This window comes from Geotrypetes seraphini, chromosome 3 (assembly GCF_902459505.1).
Source record: "Geotrypetes seraphini chromosome 3, aGeoSer1.1, whole genome shotgun sequence".
Classification (NCBI taxonomy): Eukaryota; Metazoa; Chordata; class Amphibia; order Gymnophiona; family Dermophiidae; genus Geotrypetes; species Geotrypetes seraphini.
In genome coordinates this window covers 180,780,976-180,804,404 of record NC_047086.1, presented here as the reverse complement: position 1 = coordinate 180,804,404, position 23,429 = coordinate 180,780,976, and the positions used below count along the sequence as shown (strand labels likewise).

Below are 23,429 nucleotides of genomic sequence, written 5' to 3'. Positions count from 1 at the left end.
CCAGTGTGTCGCGGCACACCTTAAATCTCAGGAGACACACTGGTGTGCCACGGCACACAGTTTGCGATACACTGTTGTACACATCGGTAAACAAAAGGGTCTAGTAATAGCTGGTATTAGGGTTAACATTCACATTTACTGATAGCAATGTGTTTTAATGAAGGCACTACTTAACAGTCATATCCAATATACCGGTACATCATAGGTTTATAAATGTGCATGAAAATAATCTGATTAGCAGAAAATGTTAACCTAATCAGGTCATTGGGTATTAAAGCTAGATAGTACCTCCAGTATTAAGAGGGCAATTCTGTAACATGTTGCCTCCATATAAGTGCACAGAAGGAGCCAATCGTATGTTCCTTTATAGAATAACAGCACAATCCAGTGCGGGTACCAAAATATACCACGGATGGCACATAACTTACAGTATTATATAAGCTAAGCACATAAAAGGGAACCCCTTCATGTCTCACCCATGTGTTCTTCTATGTCCCCTTGCAAATATGTGCTATTTAAGTTAGCAGGCATTTGTAGATTAGTGCATAGGCACCTCGCTGGCACTTACTTGGGTAAGTGCTAGGGTTACCAGACGTCTGGGAAAACCCAAACATGTCGTTTCAAGTTTTCAAGTTTAATAAAATCTTTGATTAAACGCTTAATCACATTTCTAAGCGATGAACGTTTTAAAAAAATTACAATCTTTGGGAAACAATACAGTACGTTAACAATTTTACATCCAAACAGACTAAAAGACATACTTAACAAACAGTAAACACAAGGAAAACAGAGGATGAAATACAAATTCCTTAAAGAAAAGTAAGACAATCAGGGTAAAAATGAAAGGCAGGGAGAACAAAAAAAACAATCCGGGGTCCTGGACGGACTTTCCAAAACTCAGCAGTTTGACCGGGTTTTGGAAAGCCCCAATGAGCTCCGTCTGCATCTGGAGGGCATATAAATATAGGTGCCTGGATTGTTGAATTTCTCTTTTAATTTTTTAGGGGTCCTTTTACTAAGCTGTGGTAAAAATAAGCCTTAGTGCGCCCTTATACAGGTCTTTTCTGTGTACAAAGGGCATTTTTTCCCATGGATTTAAAAAGCGGATTTTTTTTTTTTTTTGCACTAATGGCCATGTGCTAAAATTGCATGGTCATTTTAAAAATAACCATGAGAGCACTTACTGCAACCTATCATGTAGTCAGTAAGGGTTCTTGTGTTATCCATACGCTAACCAGTTAACACACAATATTGTAAATGGTTAGTGCAATAATGCCTACTATCTGCCCATGAGACGCCCCCTTAAAACATGCATGCAGATTGCAAAATTGCTGCAGGATCATTGGCGTAGTAAGAGTCTGCGCGGGGGAAGGGGGCCGTCTGACCGGAGCACGGTTTTTGTAAAGGGCACAGGCACCCGACCTCCCCTCTGCCCCCTCCTTCATGACCTCCGCGTGCTTGTGCCCCTTCTCTCGTACCTGTCTAATTTTTCCTGCATGAGCAGCATTACGAACGTGCCGCTCATGTCGGTGTCGCCTCTCTCTGACATCACTTCCAACCGGCATGACGCGGGAGCAAGTTTGTGCTGTTGCTCTCAACTGGAAAATTTTAAAAGGTACAAGGAAAGGAGGCACGCGCGCAGCAGAGGGGTCAGGAAGGAGCAGGGGTGCAGAGAAGAGGAAGGGGCTCTACTGCCCCAGGCACCACTTACCCCCGCTAAGCCACTGTGTGGGATGCTTGGAACATCCCATGGTACTCCATTTTTTTTTGCTGCATTAGATATAGGTCCGTAATGAGTTCTGTAGATCTAACCGCCTATTTGTAAACCTCAGGAAAGGCCTTTCTGCTTCTAAGCCTATTATAGCTTGATGGTTGAAAGAAGCAATTTCATCAGCAAACAGCCACCATTAGCATTCAGCACACATTCTATGAGAGGAGTGGCAACCAGTGGCGTAGTAAAGGGGGGTGCGCAGGGTGGAGTCCGCAACGGACCTCATGCTGGTGAAGGCATCAGCATCCTTCCTCCTCTCTGCCTCTTCCTGCCCCTCCCACTCACCATGCACGCTCCCCCTTCCCCCGTACCGCTAGTCATTCACCACCGCGACCAACAACTTCAACGTGCTGCTCGCGACTGAGTCATCTCTCCCACTGACAAAACTTCCGGGGTGCTGCATGTAGGAAGTGAGGTCGGAGGGAGAGTCAACAGGGTTGTGAGGAGCACGTCAAGTGGCGGTGAACGACTAGAGGTACGAGGGAAAGGAAGAGGTCCTCCCTGCCTTTCCCCCCTTCCTCTAGTCGTTCACCGCCTCAAGCAACAACAACTTCGACGTACTCCTCGCAACGTCACTGAAGGGATTGGGCAAGGAGCAGGGGGGCGGAGACGAGGGCAGGGAAAGGGCACCACCACCCTAGGCGCCTCACACCCTCACCATGCCACTGGTGGAAACCTCTTGGGTGGAGTCCCAAGCTGTGCCATTTGAAGAGAATCCAGTCATACATTTGCCACGCATTATTGACCGGATGTTGCAGCCAGAACAGATGCTGATTTTGGAGTTTTGGTGTCTGATGCCTGCCCCGGACATCACCTTTTGGGGGGGGGGGGGCGGTGCCTCTCCTCACCCACCCCCCAAGTACCTCTTTAAATATTTGCCGGTGTGAGTAGCATCTTGCACTTGCTGCTGGCACCGGCGTCAGCTCCCTTCTGATTTCACTTCCTGACCGCCGGACCAGGACATGACGTCAGAAGGGACCTAGCACAAGCAACGGGTTGACCTACTGCTCACGCCGACAAATATTTCAAGAGATACACAGAGGTGGGGCACCCAAGCGGAGGGGAAGAGTGGGGGGGCGCTACATCACAGATAGCTCTGTAGTTTTCTTCCAACAAGATTTTAACATACACAGCTGGACCGATCCTTCCAAAACCAAGCAATCAGGATCTTGTAGCTCTCACCTATAATACCCTCCTGACAGGGCTCAACCTGGATCTATCACATAATGAAAGTAAAACCAAATACCTACCGAAATCCTGTAAACCAGTAAAGATTTTGAAACAATGGATCAAAGGACCTCAGCCTAACCAAAATGGGTTTCTTTGAAAGTAGTTTAATAGCACTAACCTTAAGACAGGCAGGTTCAAACAACACCAGCTTTTAGTGTAAATGGTAAAGTTAAGAAGACATTTACCCTTGCAAATGTTCAAAGCAGGAATTCAAGCAGGCAAACAGGAAAATCAGGCAGAAGGAAGAACATTCACGAATACTAGGAAACAAGGCCAGGTTGAAATCTCAGGAATGAGAACACAAGGCATAAGGAATGCAGAAAGTGGCAATAATAGAAAGATAATGACCCTGTACTGAACCAGACCAAGCACAGGGCAGATAAACCCTCAGCTCTCTGGATTGCCTCCAGCACAGCCAGTCAGGGCAAGGCATACCTAATGTGACTATATGTCCCATTTGAACGGGACCATCCCGTTTTTAGGGAGCCTGTCCCGTTGTCCCAAATGCCAAAATGTCCCGTTTTCAGGAGCCCACACAGCAACCCCCCCCAGTACCTTTTTTTAATCCTGGCGGCTGCCTCCTGATGTCTTCCGGCGGCAGCAGAGTGGTGCGCCTACCTGGTCTCACGCCGCTCGCTGAATGGCTGCTGTCAGTTCTTGCAGCACGGGACCGGGCAGGTGTGCCACTCTGCCGCTGCTAGAAGACATCAGGAGGCAGCCACCGGGATTAAAAAAGGTATCGGGGAAAAGGGGGGGGTTCCGGGGTCCAGGGGGGGAGAGCCCTGTCCCATTCTGGGGAAAAAAATAAATGGTCATGTTAGGCATACCCAAAGACATGTGACACAGGAGCAGGAACAAATGCACACCTATTTAATATGTACAAGGGAGAAGGAACACACCTCTCATCAAGCCAGGACAGGAGAGACAGGAACAGGGCGCCTACTGGAGGGACAGAGCCAAATGTCCAGCTGCAGCCAGTCAAGTTCAGACTGGCAACCTGTCCTTATATATCGATAGGGTTACCATATGGCTCCAGAAAAAGGAGGACAGATAGAGATATCACGGCTTAACTTCTATCATAAGAACATAAGCAATGCCTTGGTTGGGACAGACCTGAGGTCCATCGTGCCCAGCAGTCCGCTTACGCGGCAGCCCAACAGGTCCAGGACCTGTGCAGTAATCCTCTATCTATACCACTCTATCCCCTTTTCCAGCAGGAAATTGTCCAAACCTTTCTTGAACCCCAGTACCGTAATCTGCCCTATTACGCTCTCTGGAAGCGCATTCCAGGTGTCCACCACACGTTGGGTAAAGAAGAACTTCCTAGCATTTGTTCTGAATCTATCCCCTTTCAACTTTTCCGAATGCCCTCTTGTTCTTTTCTTATTCGAAAGTTTGAAGAATCTGTCCCTCTCTACTCTCTCTATGCCTTTCATGATCTTGTAAGTCTCTATCATATCCCCTCTAAGTCTCCTCTTCTCCTGGGAAAAGAGACCCAGTTTCTCCAATCTCTCAGCATATGAAAGGTTTTCCATCCCCTTTATCAGACTATTGAAAGCAATGGAAATAAAACCCGGATGTCTCAATCTATCCTCCTTTTTCTGGAGCCATATGGTAACCCTATGTATACACCAGCTTTTTGCTGGCCCTGAAAACTTTTAAAGGGGAGGAAGAGAGTAGCAGTTTTATTAATGTAAGTTTTCAAGAAAACATGTATAATAAAGAAAACTTGTTCAAGATGTTCAGTGACTCTTCAGTACATTGTTTCCCACAGAGCATAAATAACTATAACATCATTCATCTTAATCCAACCTCACACCCCCTCTCTTTTTCTCAGTCTTTTGAAGTAAACTGAAGTAGGCATTGATAAATAGCACTGATAATAATTCAAGATTCAGCATCTTGGGGTTCACCAGTGGTCTAGATTCATGGTATGCTCTCTCCACCTTTAATATTTTTACTTCTTAGAACATTTATAAGAAAAAAAACATTCTACAGAAAAAAATGATGCACTTTAACGGTGTTTTCTACCCACATATTTAAGACATATGTTTCATTCATTCAGCTCTGTCAGGAAATTAAATTCTGGATTTGAGTGGGTAGCCAGAAAGTAAAAGGCTTTGCAACCTTGTTCTAGTTCTTTAGACTATTCAGTTTCTTTTTTTCTTATGTTCCATTAGCGAGAAAACAGCCCAGCAGGGCATAGTACATCACTTGCTAATGCAAAAATAGAGGCTGCCCAGTACCACTGAGCCATTGTGAATGCTTTAATACGAAAATGAATGTCTTGAGCTGCTGGGAAGGAAACGTCTATAAAAATTAATTTTTGCCAGTAAACAAAGATTTTATGCAACAATTAGTTCAAATTCTGTTAGACTGGTCTGAGTTACTGTAATACCTATTCTTTCACTGAAGTGTAGATATACAGTATATTCAACATGATTAGCAAAGATAATTGTTTGTACTGGGTGAAAAACAATTTCCCAAGTGTAATACTTTAAATGAATTGAATACATTTTCATTAGCTTTACTGCAGTGAATACCAGCTTTTAATAATAAACAATAAAATGAATGTTGTCTAGTTATAAATGGTTTTGTGAAGGGATAGGGTCACTGACCTGCAGAGGAGATCTGCTGGATATAATCTGACTGGTACTTAGCCATCTCCTTAGTAATCCTTGTAAGGAGGTTTGTAGGGCTGTGCCCTGTGTCAATGGACAGTCCAACTTCTGACCCCCATAGGCAATAAACAAGGGAAGGGAATAGGAGCACAGATGGCAAGGGAAATCCCTGCCTCTAGATAAGTGGCAGGGATTTCCTGCTGTCATGTAGCTGGGACAAATCCTAACTGTATGGGTTGGAGGATACTGGATTTAGCCACTAATTTTAAGCCAAGGTCCACACTTTCTTCCTGCTTTTTTTAGTGCAATGTAAAATGTTGAAGCCTAGGATGAGGGGTGGCATCAGCATTGATGTTTATTTATTTAAAACAATTACACTCCATCTGAAACCATGTGACTTACAATAAAACATATAGAATAATATCTATAAAAAATTAAATAGTATTCTGGTTAAATTTATTTGGCTGGGTAAAATTGCAAGAGTGGCTTTAGTGTCTTTGCAAAGACCAATTGAGGAGGGAGGGGTAAATTTTCCCAATTTTTATAGGTATCATCAGGCCTATATCATGCGCCAAGGTATGTATTGGGTCCTCCCAGAGCTTTTGGAACAATTACCAGAGTGGTTAAAGGTGGAGAGATCACTTATCTTTCCACTTAGGCTTGATCTTTTGCTTGGTATAAAAGTGCCTAGAATACGTAAGGACAATAGAGTATTAATGGATACTTGGAAAACATTAAGGTTTGTAGACAAATTAACTACTGATTCTATTTTAAAATCGAAACAACAGACTATTTGGGTAAACTCCAAGATACAAATAGGCGGGTTTAAGGTTGTCTGGAAAGATTGGATTAAAGCAGGTATAAGATCATTAACGGAAGTAATTGATAATGGTAAGATGCTTGAATTTTCACAATTGCAACATAAATATGGTCTGAATAAAAAACAAAGTTATAAGTGGTTGCAATTGAAGCAGGCTATTCAGGTGGGGTTCCCTGAATGGAAATCTTTAAATGATCATTACAGCTTAGAATTCTTATGTTTCCAGGCAGATTTTCTGGGTCACTAGGCCGCAAAGTGGTATAAAATTATATCTAATTATTTGAATAAGAAGCCTAAAAATGGATTAAGAGATATTTGGAGCATTGAGATTAAGCATCAGATTAATGCATCTCAATGGCCACGTATTTGGTCTTGGAGAATTAAAGGTACGATGTCAGCATCTATTAGGCAAACATGGTTCTTTTTGTTGCATAGAGCATTCTGGACCCCTACTAGATTACAAAAATTAGATTGCTCTAAGTCTAATAGATGCTGGCATTGTAAAATTGAAGTTGGAACGCTAGACCATCTTTTATTTTATTGTCCATGTATTCAGGCATTTTGGATATCAATATGGGATCAAGTTAATATGTTGATGGAGAGTCATGTGGCTTTATCCTATGACACAGTGATTTTTGGAATGTGTATGAGGGCCAAATGCCAAATATCTACAGCAAACAATAAATTATTGTTGATTCTTACGGGAGTGGGAATTCAACAGATAACAACTAATTGGAAAGACTGTTCTAGATTGAATTGTAATTTTTGGTGGAACTCAGTTTGTCATATGTATAAGATGGAAAGATTTCTTGCGATACAGAAGGGGTATTTTAAAAGATTTCAAGAGGTGTGGAGGCCATTAATTGAATATTATAACGAGTAAAGTTTATTCTTTTTCCTTAGGGGATAATATATAGAAATGGGATGGGATGGGAGGGATAGGGAGGGAAAAATATTGGAAATATGTTGTTATGAAAAATAAGGAGATATATGTAATAGGATGGGATATTTATTGTTGTGCATTACTGGGTATAATAAAATGTTTAAAGTGTTTGAGGAAGAAGGATGGGGGGAGGGACAGATTTCATGTCAGATTAATTGTATTATCAAAAAGGGATATATAATTATATATAAATTTGTAAGGAATATTTTATTGATATGGAAAAGGGTGGGAGGTGGGGGAGGGAATAAAAACATGTATAATAATATTGTTTAAGAATGCCAAGTGTGTTATGTAAATTAATTGTAATAATACTGTACACTTGTTGAAAGAAATAAAAAGGAATAAAGATTTAAAAAAAAAAAACTGACACACAAACTTATCTGTACCAAAGGCTGCCCATTGATTATACTATTAAGAATCTATCTATCAAGACCTAAAGATTACATATCAAAGAATGCCTGTACAAAAAGATATATCTTCAGTGCCTTCTTAAATTGTTGCAATGAAGTGCACAAATGGACATATCTATGTTGTGGAAGGGAAGCATCTCTGGCTTCATGGCACTTGGTCCTTTTCCCCTAGCAGTCCATAGTCTATGCAGCACGGTAAGGCTCCCTCTTATTGGCTGCCTTTGCCAAGCCACAAATTAACAAAAAAAAAGGGAATGGGATCATTCCATGTCAAGTGGTCCAGAGCTCCCCACTCGACCAGCTCAGAAATCAATGAAATTTTTTCAGGGGATATGTTAGGACCTCTAATGATATCCAAAGTTTTGGGGCATAATCTCAATTAGGTCCAGAGTTAGGGGCCCTTTTATTTGGGCCACTCTTTTGTATCCTCAGAAGATACTAAAAAGATGTCAACTTTGGATTCAGGTTATGGAAAGAATAGTTGGTTAACCGAGATGAGAGCCACATTTCTAGGACAACTTTTTAGGCTGAATCCGAACATACTCCTCAGAACAGTGATGACAGATGCTTTGTTGGATTACTAGATGGTCACAAAGTTGGTAAAAAAAAAAAAAAAAAGTTGCAGAATGCGCAAGTGCATCTTTGATGAGTCATGTCTCCTAATCTAGAAGCATCCCAGTTCGTCATATTCAATATAGACATAATCCAGTCTTTTCTGCTACTGAGGAAAGCAACAGTCCAGGGAAATAGGGGTAGTCTATTCCTACCACCACCCACCTAGTCTTCCACAATGTCTAGTATCACCCCAAGTAAGAGTTGGACTAAATAGACCACTCTCACACCCATGTTGTTTTCCTGACTTTCAGGGTTTCTGGTGACCTCCCCTGTCATAATATTGAATTACCCAATGGTAAGGAAGAAGAGGCAATAGATGCTTGTCCTTTCTCATTTCAGTGTTTGCAGTAGTGTTGTGGATTAGTGCATTCTCTGTCCCCAGACTTCAGGTATGTTTTTCTTTTCTGAAGAATGCAATTTAGGAAGTGGACATTTTTTTTTTTATTGTGTTTCCTATCTTTTTAATCACCTTCTCTTAAAGCCATGCTGCCCAGAATGGATCCCATAAGTGCTTTGAAAGACAAGAAAGAAAAAAGCACAACAGGGACATCTAGGAATGCCCTTCAGAAATGAAATGGAGGACAGCGGCCACAAGATCTGAGTAGATGATGCAGAAAGCAAGTGACTGTGCCATCAGTTAAGATTTGGATGATCACATCATGGAGCTGCAGCAGCAATTGAAATAGCATGGCACAAATTGGGTGCAGATGGCCAGAATCATGGCATGACTGGCCCAGAAAGAAGAATTACAAGAGACATCAGTTTCCCCTAATACCGTACTTCTATTACAGGATGCAACCTGCAAGGCACACATCCCCCTGCTCCCTGATAGGTTTGCATCTGCTGGTGATTTATAGCTTCGTCTGTCATCAGATTCAAACTCCTCCCCTTTTAGACATGAGTGATGAGGAAACGAACTAGCTAGTATTATGCAGAATGCTTTTAAAGCATTCAAACAGAAAAGTTCTTTAAAGAGTGTAAGGTGAGTGTAGGGGTGTTTCCTTATTTGCACCTGAAGGTTAGGCCTCTTTGACATCATCAAGCCTGAACCATTGTTTGCAAGCAATTATTCCAGCCTGAACCTTGCAAGAAGAGAAAGAAAAAAACATCTTTGCTGTTATGATGCCTGATGCATTCTGGGTATGTACCAGAACTGTATTCTAGTCAAGGACATCCAGCTATGCCTACATGCTCAGCCTGTGTAAATCTTGGGGGAGTCATGGCTCATGTGCTGGTCTTATCTAACGAAGGTGCCTCTGTTTCACGGCCTGAGCGAGACTCTATACAGAAAGGCTATTCATCTAAGTTATGTTTCTGGATTGGTCCGGAGAGGTCATCTGATGAACCAAGTGGAATGTGCCTAATTATTAATTTAGTCTGTGTTAGGATGTGAGGGAGCTCGCATCTTATCATAGGTGTTCTCTGCGTATCTTTTAGAATAATTAAGACCTGAAAAGTTACCTCTTGTGACTCTGCCTGAGAGAGAGAAACCGGACTTTTATACATCTGGATTCCATCACATAAAGGAAACCTTTGCTGCCAACCTAATTTACAGCTGTTCCAGTGACTAACGGACTCTTGTTCCTGTACCAAGAGAATTCTTATCTTCAGTGCTGAGTAGAAGATAAGAATTGGATGGTGAGAATAAGGAACTTATCTATCTTATCAGCTGGGGTTAGATAAAAGAATTCTATTGTAGTTCAGGATAAGGAGATGTAAAGTTACTCGGGGTGATAAGCTATATTTTTAGTTGCTGCTATTCAGGAATTATTATTATAAGGAATTATTTAGAGTGTAAGAATTAGTTTTACTCATTTAGCTAACAAGTGTGGTATGATAATTGTGTACTGAGTTTCATATATGTATGTACAGAGACATTGTGAACAATAATTAGTTATTGCTGCTGGTTTATAATTTATATTTTTCTATTTTCATAATAAAATTTTTCCCATAGCCTTGGTCTCTATTCTTAGTATAAACTGGCAAAATAACGAACCTTGGGTAAGGAGATTTTGATTTTCCCTAGCATCTGACTAAAACAGGCACATATTTGTTTATGTAACTGATTAGTCATCCATAAATCTTTCTACATGAGCACAGTGTGGAATGCCCATGTTAACAGGAACAAGGGTTCCACAAAAGATAGTAACGTATTCAGACATTTTCAAGCCAAATAAGCAGTTTCAACTACTTGCCTTGTTATAACTTAAGCCACAACAGGAAGTGATGTATTCTACCCAGATGCGCCCTCCACTTCCTGGTGGAATTATTACATTAGTGATTTTTATTCCGCCATTACCTTGTGGTTCAAGGCGGATTACAGAAGATGATTTCTGGACATGTCCAGAGGTGTTACAGAGTAGAGCGGGTTGCTTCAGAGGATTGAAATGTTTCATAGGGTGTTAGTTAGTCTTCATGGATTTCTTGAATAGCAGGTTTTTTTTTTCTTTTCTGAAAGTTTTGTAGGCTGGGGTTGCGATTAGTAGATTGGAGAGTTGATGGTCTAGTTTTGCTGCCTGTGTGGCTAGAAGGCCATTGTACAATTTTTTCCGTTTCATGTCTCTGTTTGGGGGGTATGTGAATGGTGACTGGGTTCTCCTGTGTCTGGTTGTGGTAGTTTGGATTAGGCAGTTCAAATAGGCTGGGCTGTCACCATTTATGGATTTAAATAATAGACAGTAGAATTTAAATAGTATTCTTGCTTGAATTAGGAGCCAGTGTGAGTTGAGGTATGCCTCGGTGATGTGATCGTGTTTTCTTAGTGAATAGATTAATCTTAGGGCTGTGTTTTGTACTGTTTGTAGTTGTTTTGTACTGTTTGTAGTTGTTTTATCATTGTTGTGGGGCAGAGGAGATATAGGATGTTGCAGTAGTCAAGGAGACCTAGGACTAGGGACTGGACCATGAGCTGGAATTGTTTTCTGTTGAAGAATTTTCGAACTTGCTTTAGGTTTCTCATAACCGCAAATGATTTCTGTATTGTTATATTGATTTGTGGTTGCATGGTGCAGCATCTGTCTATTGTCATTCCCAGAAGTTTTAGAGTAGGTTGAATGGGGTATGTGATTGAGTTTCTTACTAGGTTTGTTATGGTTGGGGTTTTATTTTTTTTGAGAAATATGAATTTTGTTTTGTCTCTTGTTTAGAAACAATTTTATTTGTACATGTGCTCCTTCTTTTCCTTTTCCCCCCTGCACTTCCCAAAAACTTCAGTCGGTCCTGAACCTGCATACCTGCTACTTGATCTGTCTTAAGTTGCCTAATTGCACATAGCTGCCTGTTTTATAACATAATAATCCACTTATATACCGCAACACCTCTCGGTTCTAAGCGGTTTACAAGAGTCAAAGAAACTGTACATATACAGTGAAATACATGCTCACATACACAGTAAATTACAGTTTTAGTTTGTGGTCTTTCATCCATGTTGCCACTATTTCTAGAGTTCTGTGTAATGTGTCTGTCATGATAGGCGTAGGCTGGTCAAAAGGAAGGAGAATGGTGATTTCATCTGCATAGCTATAGGAGGTTAAGTCTATTTTGTCTAGGCAGGTGCTGAGGGATGCAATGTAGAGATTGAAGAGTGTTAGGGATAATGGTGATCCTTGGGGTACGCCACAGGGGTTGGACCCTGGTTCTGATTTTTCTTTGTTTGTCTTTACTCTGAAGATCCTGGATTGTAGAAATCCTTGAAACCATGTGTGCACTTTGCCTGTGATTCCTATTGTATCTAGTATTTGTAGCAGGATGTCATGGTCTACCAGGTCAAATGCTGCAGTGAGATCTAGTTGAATAATCAGCATTTTTTTTCCTGTGCTGAGGTGTTGTCTAGCTGTGTCCAGAAGGGAGCCTAGTATAAGTAAGGTGATGTCATCTGCATATGTATAGAATACAACTGATAATTGTGTTAATGACATCTCTGAAATACAATGTGAACTGACATGATTTCATCTATCATGAGATAGGCTACTGAAATCACTTAATTTTTCTTAACAGGTCTATTTTTATTGGATTTGCCGGGATACGTGTGCATTTGAGTGGTTTGCTGATCTGCTGCTCTCTCTGGAAGCACAAATGGCTGAAAAAGGGAGAGTTCATTTCCTGAGTTTCCACCTATTTCTCACAAAATGGGATGAAAGTCAGGTATTTTAATTTGCATGACATTCTTCAGACTCTTTAGTGGTAGAGTGTTTTTTTTTCAGAGTTAAGCATAATGATGGGAGTAAAGGCTTGCTTCTCTGCCACACTCTCAATATCTTTTTCTCTGGGTCCCACGAACCCCACCGATGCCCAGCAGGAGGGATCCCAAGCCCTCCTGCCAGCAAACATCCCCCCCCCAAGAAACAACCCCAGACTGGCAGGAGGGATCCCAAGCCCTCCTGCCAGCAAACCTACACACCCCAGAAATAACCCTGAACCAGCAGAAAGAAAACTAAGCCCTTCTACCAGCAAGCCTACATCCACCGGAACAACCTCAAACCAACAAGAGGGATCCCAAAGCCCTCCTGCCGGCAAACCTATACCCCCTCCGAATTCCCTCCCGACCTCGTCAATGGCAGGAGGGATCCCAAGCCCTGCCAGCAGACCTCCCCCTGACCAGCCCACCCACCCTTGACCCCCCCCCCCCACTACCCTGGACCCTCCCACACAAACCTCAAATGTTGACCAGCTGGACGGGTCCTCTGTCCATTTGGCAGGCCCACCATCCTCGGAATGGTGGGCCTGCCCCTTCCCGGTGCATTGTTGGATGCACTGGGGAGAGGCCTAGGGCCTGATTGGCCAAGGCACCTAAGGCCCGCCCATAGGAGGTGCCTTAGGCAACTGGCCCAATTCCGGTTTGAGGTTAGTGGGGAGGTCTGGGGAGGTTTGCTGGCAGGAGGGCTTGGGATCCCTCCTGCCGATTCGGGGTTGTTTCCGGGGGGGATGCTTGCTGGCAGGAGGCTTGGGATCCCTCCTGCTGGGCATCGGTGGGGTTCAGGGGGGGATCACGATCACAGCAGGAAAGATTAGGCATCTCTCCTGCCATGATCGTTACCGGTGCGGGGGAGACAGGTTGCCTATGCTGCTGAGTTGATCGTCTGTTTAGTCTTCACATCCTGTCTCTTCAGTGGGATAATCAGTTGGATGTCATCTGTATAAATGTAGTATTCCCACCCTAGTTTTCTGATGAACTTTCCTAGTGGTTGGAGGCAGATGATGAACAGCATGGGTGGCATGATGGATCCCTGTAGTACCGCTATGTCTGTTTCTTTCCAGTTGCTGGTATCCCTCTGCCATTCTGGAAATAATTCTATCCATGCCAAGACTTTTCCTTTTAGGTCTACTTTTCTGCATCGTGATTTTAGCAGTGTGTGTTGGACTAGGTCAAAGGCTGCTGAGAGGTCTAGGAACCCCAGGAATGTCTTCTTCTTTAGCCTGGTGTTTAAGGACGGAATCCTGTACTGCTACTAGAACGGTCTCTGTGCTCAGGTGTCTTCTGAATCCTGATTGTGCTTGGTTCAGGTTCAATGAATTTTCCTGGAAGTCTGATATTTGTTGACATGCTAGTTTGTCTACTAGTTTGGATAGCCACAGCTGGTTAGCTACCAGTCTGTTAGATAGGTTTTCTAGGTCTTTTTCTTTATTCTTCAGAATGGGCTTGAAAGCTGAGGGTTTCTATTTGAGTGGAACTTGTCTAGACTGTAATGAGGTGTTGATAATGTCCATAAGGTAAGAGAGTCCTGGGCCTTCAAGCTCTCTCATCGATATTATCAGGCAGGTGTTGGGAGATGATGGGCCCAATTTCACTTTTCTAAGTAGTTTCTTTACTTGGATCTCAGTGATGGGTTCGAACTCTAAACTAAAGCTTAACTTTGTATACTGAGTCATCATTCTAAGAAGGATCGACTCGGTTTACAGCAATTAAATAAATAGGGAATGATTTACAAATGATAAATAGAAGATGCTAGCAAAATTTCAAAAGAATTAGTTTTCAAAATGTTTGGCAAATAGAGTAGCTTTTAAAGATTTACGGGAAAATTGAAACCAACTGGAACTCCTTAAAAAAAAGGAAGATCATTCCAGAGTTGAGAGAATTTAGATTCAAATTAATCCCTTTTTTTAGAAGGAAGGGAGAGTTTAAATTGTTGGATAACTCTTGCAAAGGAGAATCGGTAAACATTCCAAAATAAAGGAATAAGAGGATTAAAGATACTATCTAGAATTTTAAAAGAAATACAAGCGCATTTAAATTGAATTCTAAAATAAACTGGGAGCCAATGAAGATTCTGAAGCAAAGGGGTCACATGGTCAAATTTACATTTTCCAAAGATCAGCTTTGCAGCAGTATTCTGAATTAATTGTAATCTATGAAGACAAATTTTTGTAATGCCAAGGTAGATAGCGTTACAGTAATCAAGACGAGATAATATAATTGATTGAACTAAGATAGAAAAATGACAGTGATGAAAAAGATGTCTAACCTTCCTCAGTATTCACAAACTAAAGAAGCATTTCTTGACTAGGGAATTTATTTGGTCCTTAAAGGAAAGAAAGGAATCAAAAGAACTCTCCCATTGTATCTCTAGTTTTCCCCTTGTGATTGTCTATAGATATGTTGTCATTTAGGCCATTGTCTTTCTGTAATTTCTTATTTTCTAAGTAGAGAAGTTGCTGAATTCTTTACTGGTTAGGGAGCCCTTGGTAGTGGTGTCTTTCTGTTGTGCTTTTTGGTTGGTGCATGTTGGTTGTCTGGTCTTTCTTTTTGTATTTTTCTGTTCGTCCGCCTCTCCCTGTTAGTGTTGATCCTACCAAGCCCTTCTTAGCTTTCTGGTAGTGTCCTGATGTACCTTCTTAGCTCTAAAATTGGTATAACCGGTTAACATTTTAGCGTTTGAAAAAAAACAGATATTCAATACTGGTTGCCCCAAATGGCCCAGCATTGAATATCTGCATTTAATGCAGAGAGCAAAAGCGCTGCCTGCCACTAGCTGAATATCAAGCCTCATACTCTCTCTAGAAACAATTTTATTTGTACATGTGCTCCTTCTTTTCCTTTTCCCCCCCCCCTGCACTTCCCAAAAACTTTAGTCGGTCCTGAACCTGCATACCTGCTACTTGATCTGTCTTAAGTTACCTAATTGCACATAGCTGCCTGTTTTATAACATAACAATCCACTTATATACCGCAACACCTCTCAGTTCTAAGCGGTTTACAAGAGTCAAAGAAACTGTACATACACAGTGAAATACATCCTTGCATACATAGTAAATTACAAGATCGTTTATGAAATTTATCAAATAAAATGAGTCTTCAACTTCTTTCTAGAAACCTGATAAGAACTGGAGCTTGTTACCAACTTGCTAAAGTTCTTATCCAAACACACCATCTGATAGGCTAAGACTCTCTGGAAATAGCGCTTATAAATGCAACATTTGGCAGCCATTAGTCTAGAAATGCAGCGTACCTTGAGCATGAGACACCATAACACCTTCACTGTTAGCTTCTGAATTGTTTTATTCTTTATTCTTTCTGCATGTATGATCAGACACATCCTTATCCTGGCACATAATGATAACACTTCACTGAGAGATGTTAAATTAACCATATACCTTAGTGGCAGGTTTTGTCAATAAAGTGATGTCCGCTAACCTCCTATGGCCATAAGCACCCCTTCCAGCTTCTTCATTAAGCCTGCACAATCTTTACATCATTTTAACAATATATGTGCTGTTTTGGTTTTTTTCTCTTTGAGGCTATGCATTTTGCCATAAATTATGATATAAAGTTGGATGTCATTACTGGCCTAAGACAGAAAACGTTCTATGGAAGACCAAATTGGGACAATGAGTTCAAGCAAATAGCAGATAATCACCCTAGGTAAGGCACATTTAGTTTCTGGCTTTTAACAAAGATACACTTCCCCCCATCCAATATTCAAAGCTATTTAACCGTCCAGAAACGGCCACTGACCAGTTAATTAGTGTTTTGGTGCCTAATCGTGAATATTCAGTGTAAGATAACTGGTTATCTCCACCAAATATTGAGTTGGTACTAAAATATTAACTGCCTATATGACGTGAAAACTGGCAATATTCAGTGCTGACTGGCTAAGTTTCAAGACAAATTGAAACAACAAAATCCAAATAGCACCAAAAGGTTCCACAAAGGAAATGAAGCAGCATTTTATGGTTTTATATTTAAGACAGCCAAAAATCCAAGTAGTTAGAAGGCTACAAACAAGCAGCATAGCTCATAAGACTCCAATGTAGGCTGGTGTCAAGGACCCCAAAAGACCCCCGAGGAAGGCATTTTTATTTTGCTAAAACACGGCCCGTGTTGGGTCATTTTTCTTTTATGACAAAAAAATTGTATACAATTGAATGCTCAATAATCGAAACAAGCAAAAAATGCATACAAGAAAAAAAAGAGGTGTAAATGAACCTCTATAATTTACCAATAAGGTGAAGAAAAAGCCCTCAGTGTCACATTGGATTTTATATCAATCATTAATCCTCTGGACAAGTCAACTTCAAATATCCATTTGAAGATGCAAACACATCCTTGGTCTATAAAAAAACTACACCCCTTCTTATATTCTTTGCTGGAGTTAAACTGTTTCTTAATAAATATCACAAGCACAACCAATATAGTGATCTTGTACAAATTCAATAACTCAAAACACAGCTCTTTAACGGGATGATAACAGGGATACCGATATTCTTTTCACATCGATTTCTCTTGTATAATGAAAATATTCAAACAAATTAGCGGTTCCCAACAGGGCCCTTGTTTCGCTAATCAAAACACTTCATCAGGGGATAATGCTAAAAACCAAAAAGAACAAGAACATAAGAGATGAACAAATACATCATAAAAGTTGTTAATATAGTAGAGGTACCTTAAATTCGAGCTAACTGCCTCAAAAGTCCTGCTACCAAGATAGCTCCTCGGCATTCTGAAATAAGTTTCCCATCAGTCAGAACGCCAAGGAGCCATCTTGGTAACAGGAATTTTGAAGCAGTTAGCTCGAATTTAAGGTACCTCTACTATATTAACAACTTTTCTGATTTTCTCTTGTGCAGTGAAAATATTCAAACAACTTAGAGAGTTCCCAACAGGGCCGCTGTTTTGCTAATCAAAACGCTTCATCAGGGGATAACGCTAAAAAACAAAAAGAACAAGAACATAAGAGTTTTTGAATTTGTACAAGATCACTATATTGGTTATGCTTGTGATTTATTAAGAAACAGTTTAACTCCTGCAAAGAATATAAGGGATGTAGTTTTTTTTATAGACCAACTATGTGTGTGCATCTTCAAAAGGATATTTGAAGTTGACTTGTCCACAGGATTAATGATTGATTTAAAATCCAACGTGACACTGAGGTCTTTTTCTCCACCTTATTGGTAAATTATAGGGGTTCATGTACACCTCTTTTTTTCTTGAATGCATTTTTTGCTTGTTTCATCATTTTTATTTTATACATTATTTGATCTCTATCCTGTGGGTAAATTGTGATGTATATACCCTTTGTGGATTGTTTTTAAGTTATTTGGACGCTTATTAAACTGCAAACTGGTACATCCATTCTTCTGTTCCACAATCTTTTTGTTGTTTTGCTGCTTCAAGGCAAATTGGACCACATAAATAGCAGGCCTATCTTCACCACTATTAACTTAACTGGCCAGTGCTGAATATTCGCTTAGCTGGTTAAACCCCTCTTTTACAAACGCATAGCGAGGGGTTTTAGCGCTGGCAGCGGCGGTAAGTGCTCCGATGCTCATAGAATTCCTATGAGCATCGGAGCAGTTACCGCCACTGCCGGCGCTAAAACCCGCGCTGTGCATTCGTAAAAGAGGGGGTAAGTTAGCACCGACCAAAATTACCCCGGACATTCAATGCCACTCGTTGGAAACGGCCTGGCATCGAATATCCAACATCAACACTGACTGCGGCACTTATGAGGGCTGCCTCCCTCTGGCTGGATATCAGCCCCAGTGCTTTTTATGTTTGCATCTACATTTTTGTTTTATGAGAAACATGCTTTCAGTTTAATAAAGATTATCGTGAGAAAATCTTGAAATAAATGCCACATATAATTATTTTAGTAGAAAATGTAATATTTAGAAGGGTTTTGTATCTTTGACTTTAGTCCAGCTGTGAGTTGAAACACACAATTCAATTACTGTTGGGCACAGAAACAGGCTATCATTCATTTTCATAAAAATGGCTGTTAAAAGAGGACGCTTCTTAATATAATCAGGGGTATATTTGTTCCACAGCATACTTGACTGATCTAGCAAGTTTCTACAGTTCTGTCATTAGCTCATCTCAGCCTGCACAGAGAGGTCAGTTGAACCTGTCAGACTTGAAAGCAGCCTAAGAATACTCCTTTGTTTTTTTGTCAGGTTATTTTCTGAAGGAAAAAAGTTAATTAGTCCTCTATTTATCACTATTGTATAGACAGGAAGCTCTTAAACCTGTCCTGAGGGACCCACCAGCCATTAGGGTGTTCAAGATATCCCTAATGAATATGAATGAGATTTGCCTATGAAGCAAGTAGTAGGCATGCAAATTTCTCTCATGCATATTCATTAGGGATATCTTGAAAACCTGACTGGCTGGTGGGTCCCTCAGGACAGGTTTAAGAACCATTGGTATAGACCAGGGGTGGGCAACTCCGGTCCTTGAGGGCCGGAATCCAGTCAGGTTTTCAGGATTTCCCCAATGAATATGCATTGAAAGCAGTGCATGCAAATAGATCTCATGCATATTCATTGAGGAAATCCTGAAATCTGACTGGATTCCAGCCCTTGAGGACTGGAATTGCCCACCTCTGGTATAGACTTTACCAACCTTTATTATGATCTCTCGTTTATCATTTATGGAAGATAGAGGAAGAACTGTGGCATCCTTTTTTTCAAAGGCTAGAAAGACAAGAGAAAAAGCAAGGAATACATGTAAAGAAAAAATAATCAAAGACTGAAAAACCTTATAAATGTAGTCTAAAATATGAAATCTAGTTTTCCCTAATAATAGCCTCCTCCCTGATATTCTTACCATTAGGCACCATTGGAAAATTTATCTCTTCCATCCCTCCTCTCCTCAATGACCAGCATTTCTCTCCTCCCCTTCTGCCATCCTATTTTCTGAGCATGTGCAGAGGCTCAAGATCCTGCACCAGCCCAGTGCCATAGCTAGGGTTATCAGATTTTAGGCCTGTAAACTCCGGACACATGGCACCGCCCCTCAGGACCGCCCAGTTCCACCCAGGCCCGCCCCAAACCATTTCTCCTCGAGCTCGGAGCCACATTCGGAGGGCCTCTGAGCATGCGCAGGTATGACACGATGACATCACACACGTGCGTGCATGCATGTGATGTCATCACATTGCATCTGCACAGGTGCAGATGCCCTCCCGATGAGGCCTCGAGCTCGAAGCTTTTCAAACCAGGACAAAGCGCCGGGTTTTGAAAAGCCGTCCAGACATCTGTTAAAAGAGGACATATCCGGGTAAATCTGAACATATGATAGCCTTAGCCATAACCTTGGTCTCAGAGTCAGCTGGGAGAAGAGGTAAGTAGAGAAAGCCAATCATCAATGGGAGTGGAGGGTGGAAGAGAGAAATGCTGATCATCTCGGGGGATGGGGGGAGGAGAAATACTGGACACCGCTAGGAATGGGAGGGAAAGGTGAAGAATGTGTCTTATGTCACCAATTTCAAGCTTCCTAAAAATTGAAGTGCTTCCGTTTATAGCTCCTTATAGACCCCCAGAAAACACATTTATTAGAAATAATACAGTATTTGTGTATTTCTGATTTGTAATGGCAGTAAAATGCATATTTTTAAAAATCTGGATGCAGGCAATTGCTCATTTGGACTGAGATTTGCATGCCTGTAAAGAATTTAAAACTACCTCAAAAAAAATGAATTTTGATTCACTTGGCTTCTTAATTTGTTCTTCCTGGATATTCAGCTTTTGTAAAATCGGGCACTTATGTATATAAATGCCAACAGTTACATGCGCAGTTTGTAAAACTGGTACTTATACATTCAAAACCCCACATAATATCACTTTTTCTTTGAAGGTGTTCCTTTGTGAAATGGCTGTTCTGGCCCAATGTGCGGACTACATGTGTACTTTTCAACATCCTTATATGAACTTTACAAAAGGCTGGTCTTTCGGCTAGTCTTTTGCAAAACATATGGGAAATTGTGTGAATGTCCTGACTTGGGCATCCCATTTCCTACCTGTGCCGGTGGCCAGTGAGTAGGATGGGTGGGCATGTATTTCCTCGTCCCTTCACCCTCCCCCGTGAACTTTAAAATGAAATACATTAGCTAGCAAAGATCCCCAGCCTTGCCAGCTGATGACATCCATAGCCCGCCAACCCATGTTTAGAAAAGTACAGCAGTCAAAGGCTGAAACCAGCACACCAGGCATGCTCAGTTCTCACACATGAACTCAACATAGGGTTACCAGAAGTCCAGATTTACCTAGACATGTCCTCCTTTTGAGGACATGTCCGGGGGTCATAAGAACATAAGCAATGCCTCCGCTGGGTCAGACCTGAGGTCCAACGTGCCCAGCAGTCTGCTCACGCGTTGGCCCGACAGGCCCAGGGCCTGTGCAGTAATCCTCTATCTATACCCCTCTATCCCCTTTTCCAGCAGGAAATTGTCCAATCCTTTCTTAAACCCCAGTACTGTACTCTGTCCTATCACGCCCTCTGAAAGCACATTCCTAGCATTTGTTTTGAATCTGTCCCCTTTCAACTTTTCTGAATGCCCTCTTGTTCTTTTCTTATTCGAAAGTTTGACGAATCTGTCCCTCTCTACTCTCTCTATGCCCTTCATGATCTTGTAAGTCTCTATCATATCCCCTCTAAGTCTCCTCTTCTCCAGGGAAAAGAGACCCAGTTTCTCCAATCCCTGGAGAAGAGGAGACTTAGAGGGGATATGATAGAGACTTACAAGATCATGAAGGGCATAGAGAGAGTAGAGAGGGACAGATTCTTCAAACTTTCGATGCGCACGCTTCCTACCTGCCTGACATGAGCAGGCAACAGGTGGCGGGGCTAGGGCAGGCTTGGGGGCGGGATTATTGTGGGGATGGGTGGGACTAGGCGGGCCTGGAGGCGGGGCTAGGGGTCCAAATTTTCCAAAAGGAAAATCTGGCAACCCTAACTGAACAGGCATGAGAACTGAGTACGCCTTCGGTGCTAGTGTCAGCAGTTTGAAGCACATTTTTGGAACTAAATTTTTCTGAACCACAAATTTGGGGGATTCAAGCTCAAAGCAACACTATGATAAAAAGAAACAATGATAACTGAAAACACTATAGACTGTGAAATGAAGATTATATTATTTCTAATCTCTTGCTTTTTATTTCAGCAGCAACATTGGTGTTTTCTTTTGTGGACCCCAAGCTCTCTCCAAGATCCTACACAAGATGTGTGCTTCCTATTCATCCATTAATCCAAAGGGTGTTTACTTCCACTACAATAAGGAGAATTTTTAAGCATAAGACTGAAGATGGACAAATTACGAGGGGTCGCTGAAAAGTTCTCAACCCAACCAACAAAGCTGGGGCAGTCTCCATCGAGGGCTATAGACTTAGTCCAGTGATTGGTGCCTTAGCATTTAGCATTTAGTGCGTGTTAATCTTTAGCGCACACTAACCCCCTCTTCTATTAAACTGCGCTAGCAGTTTCTAGCGCGGGGAGCTGCGCTGAATGGCCCGTACTGCTCCCGACGCTCATAGGAACTCTATGAGCGTCAGGAGCTGCGCAGGCCATTCAGCACAGCTCCCCACGTTAGAAACTGCTAGCGAGGTTTAATAGAAGAGGCCCTAAATCAGTTAGATTAGTTAGTGTGCCTTAGTAAAAAGACTCCTATGTTTTATCAGATTTTACTCCAAGATTGTGCAATTCATTTCTTATTGGTTCACCACCCCTACATTCTTGTACTTTAGTATTCCTTTCGTAGGGAACTTTCTCCTTTTTTATTTTCAGCAGTGTACTCGTATCTGATTGTGATCTAGAGAACACCTGATCAGCAGGAGATAACTAAGTGGGAACTTCTCCGATCCAGTTCTCTCTTGTTGATCATTGGCTCCTACAATTTAAACAAATCAAGTTTTTAGAGCAATTATACCTGTGCTTTTCTTTAAAATAAGTGCTTGAAATGTTTACGTTATCGAAATGAATAAATATGGTGCATAAAAAGAAGTAGGTGCCTGTGCCAATTCATCTGTTATCTTTTTGTTTCCCTTGTATCTTGTAATATGATAATATGTTTTAGAAATGTTGACTTCTTTTTTTTCTCTCCTTTCACAAATTTTAATTAAGTTACGATGTAAACTGTTTTTATCCTTTTGAGCTGTATAGGCGGTCTATAAAGATTTTAATAAACATAAAAAACCCTTAAGTTGCCTAACTTTATACCTCATTTTTGACCAAAGAAACGTCCAAGTTAAAAACGTCCACATCCATAACATTTGGACATGGGAGTGGCCATCATTGTGATGGACTGGCCACACTGACATGCCAACAGAGCAGTGGGACACCTTATAGGGCAGTGCTGTGAATGTCACATAAAAGGTGCCAGAAGTACATCTCACCATAACTCCCTGATAATTTATGGTGAGTCCTTCAAAACTCCCCCAAAACCTACTAGACCCATCTGTCTACCACACCAATAGCCCTCATGGCTGCAGGTTGCACCTATATGGCAGTAGAGTAAGGTTTTGGTGGGTTTCTACCATAAATGTGGTGGTTAGAATGTCTCATAGACCTGGGTCCTCCTCTCTATGGTTCACTAGCCCATCTTCCAGGTTACTTAAGATACTTGTGTGATGCTCTGTTAGGCTGTCCCATACCAAGTGCTGCTGTTCTAGAAACTGGTATGTACTCTTTCATTCAGATTTTGGGGGGCTAGGAGGAGGTTAGTGAGCAGTGAGGGAGTGTGTGTGGGGGGGGTCATACCTTAATGTACCTTTGTGACACTTAGACGCTTCTAACACAGGTCTAGCTCTG

The 23,429-nt window shown here is 41.5% G+C and overlaps 1 protein-coding gene across 6 annotated transcripts in view; it reads left to right on the top strand.

Moving 5' to 3' along the window:
• The window catches only part of NOX3 (NADPH oxidase 3), a 119,939-nt gene extending 97,875 nt beyond the window's left edge, over positions 1-22,064 (top strand). Inside the window, exons 11-13 of one of the 6 annotated variants that reach the window (XM_033938498.1) lie at positions 12,407-12,553; positions 16,144-16,268; positions 21,790-22,064. In XM_033938498.1, the coding sequence (XP_033794389.1) occupies positions 12,407-12,553; positions 16,144-16,268; positions 21,790-21,913 (396 nt within the window). In that variant the 3' untranslated portion in view covers positions 21,914-22,064. Of the gene's footprint in view, positions 1-12,406; positions 12,554-16,143; positions 16,269-21,786 lie in introns of all 6 variants that reach the window. The other 5 variants (XM_033938497.1, XM_033938500.1, XM_033938499.1 and 2 more) reach the window with 5 other exon arrangements.
• Positions 22,065-23,429: the final 1,365 nt, after the last annotated feature.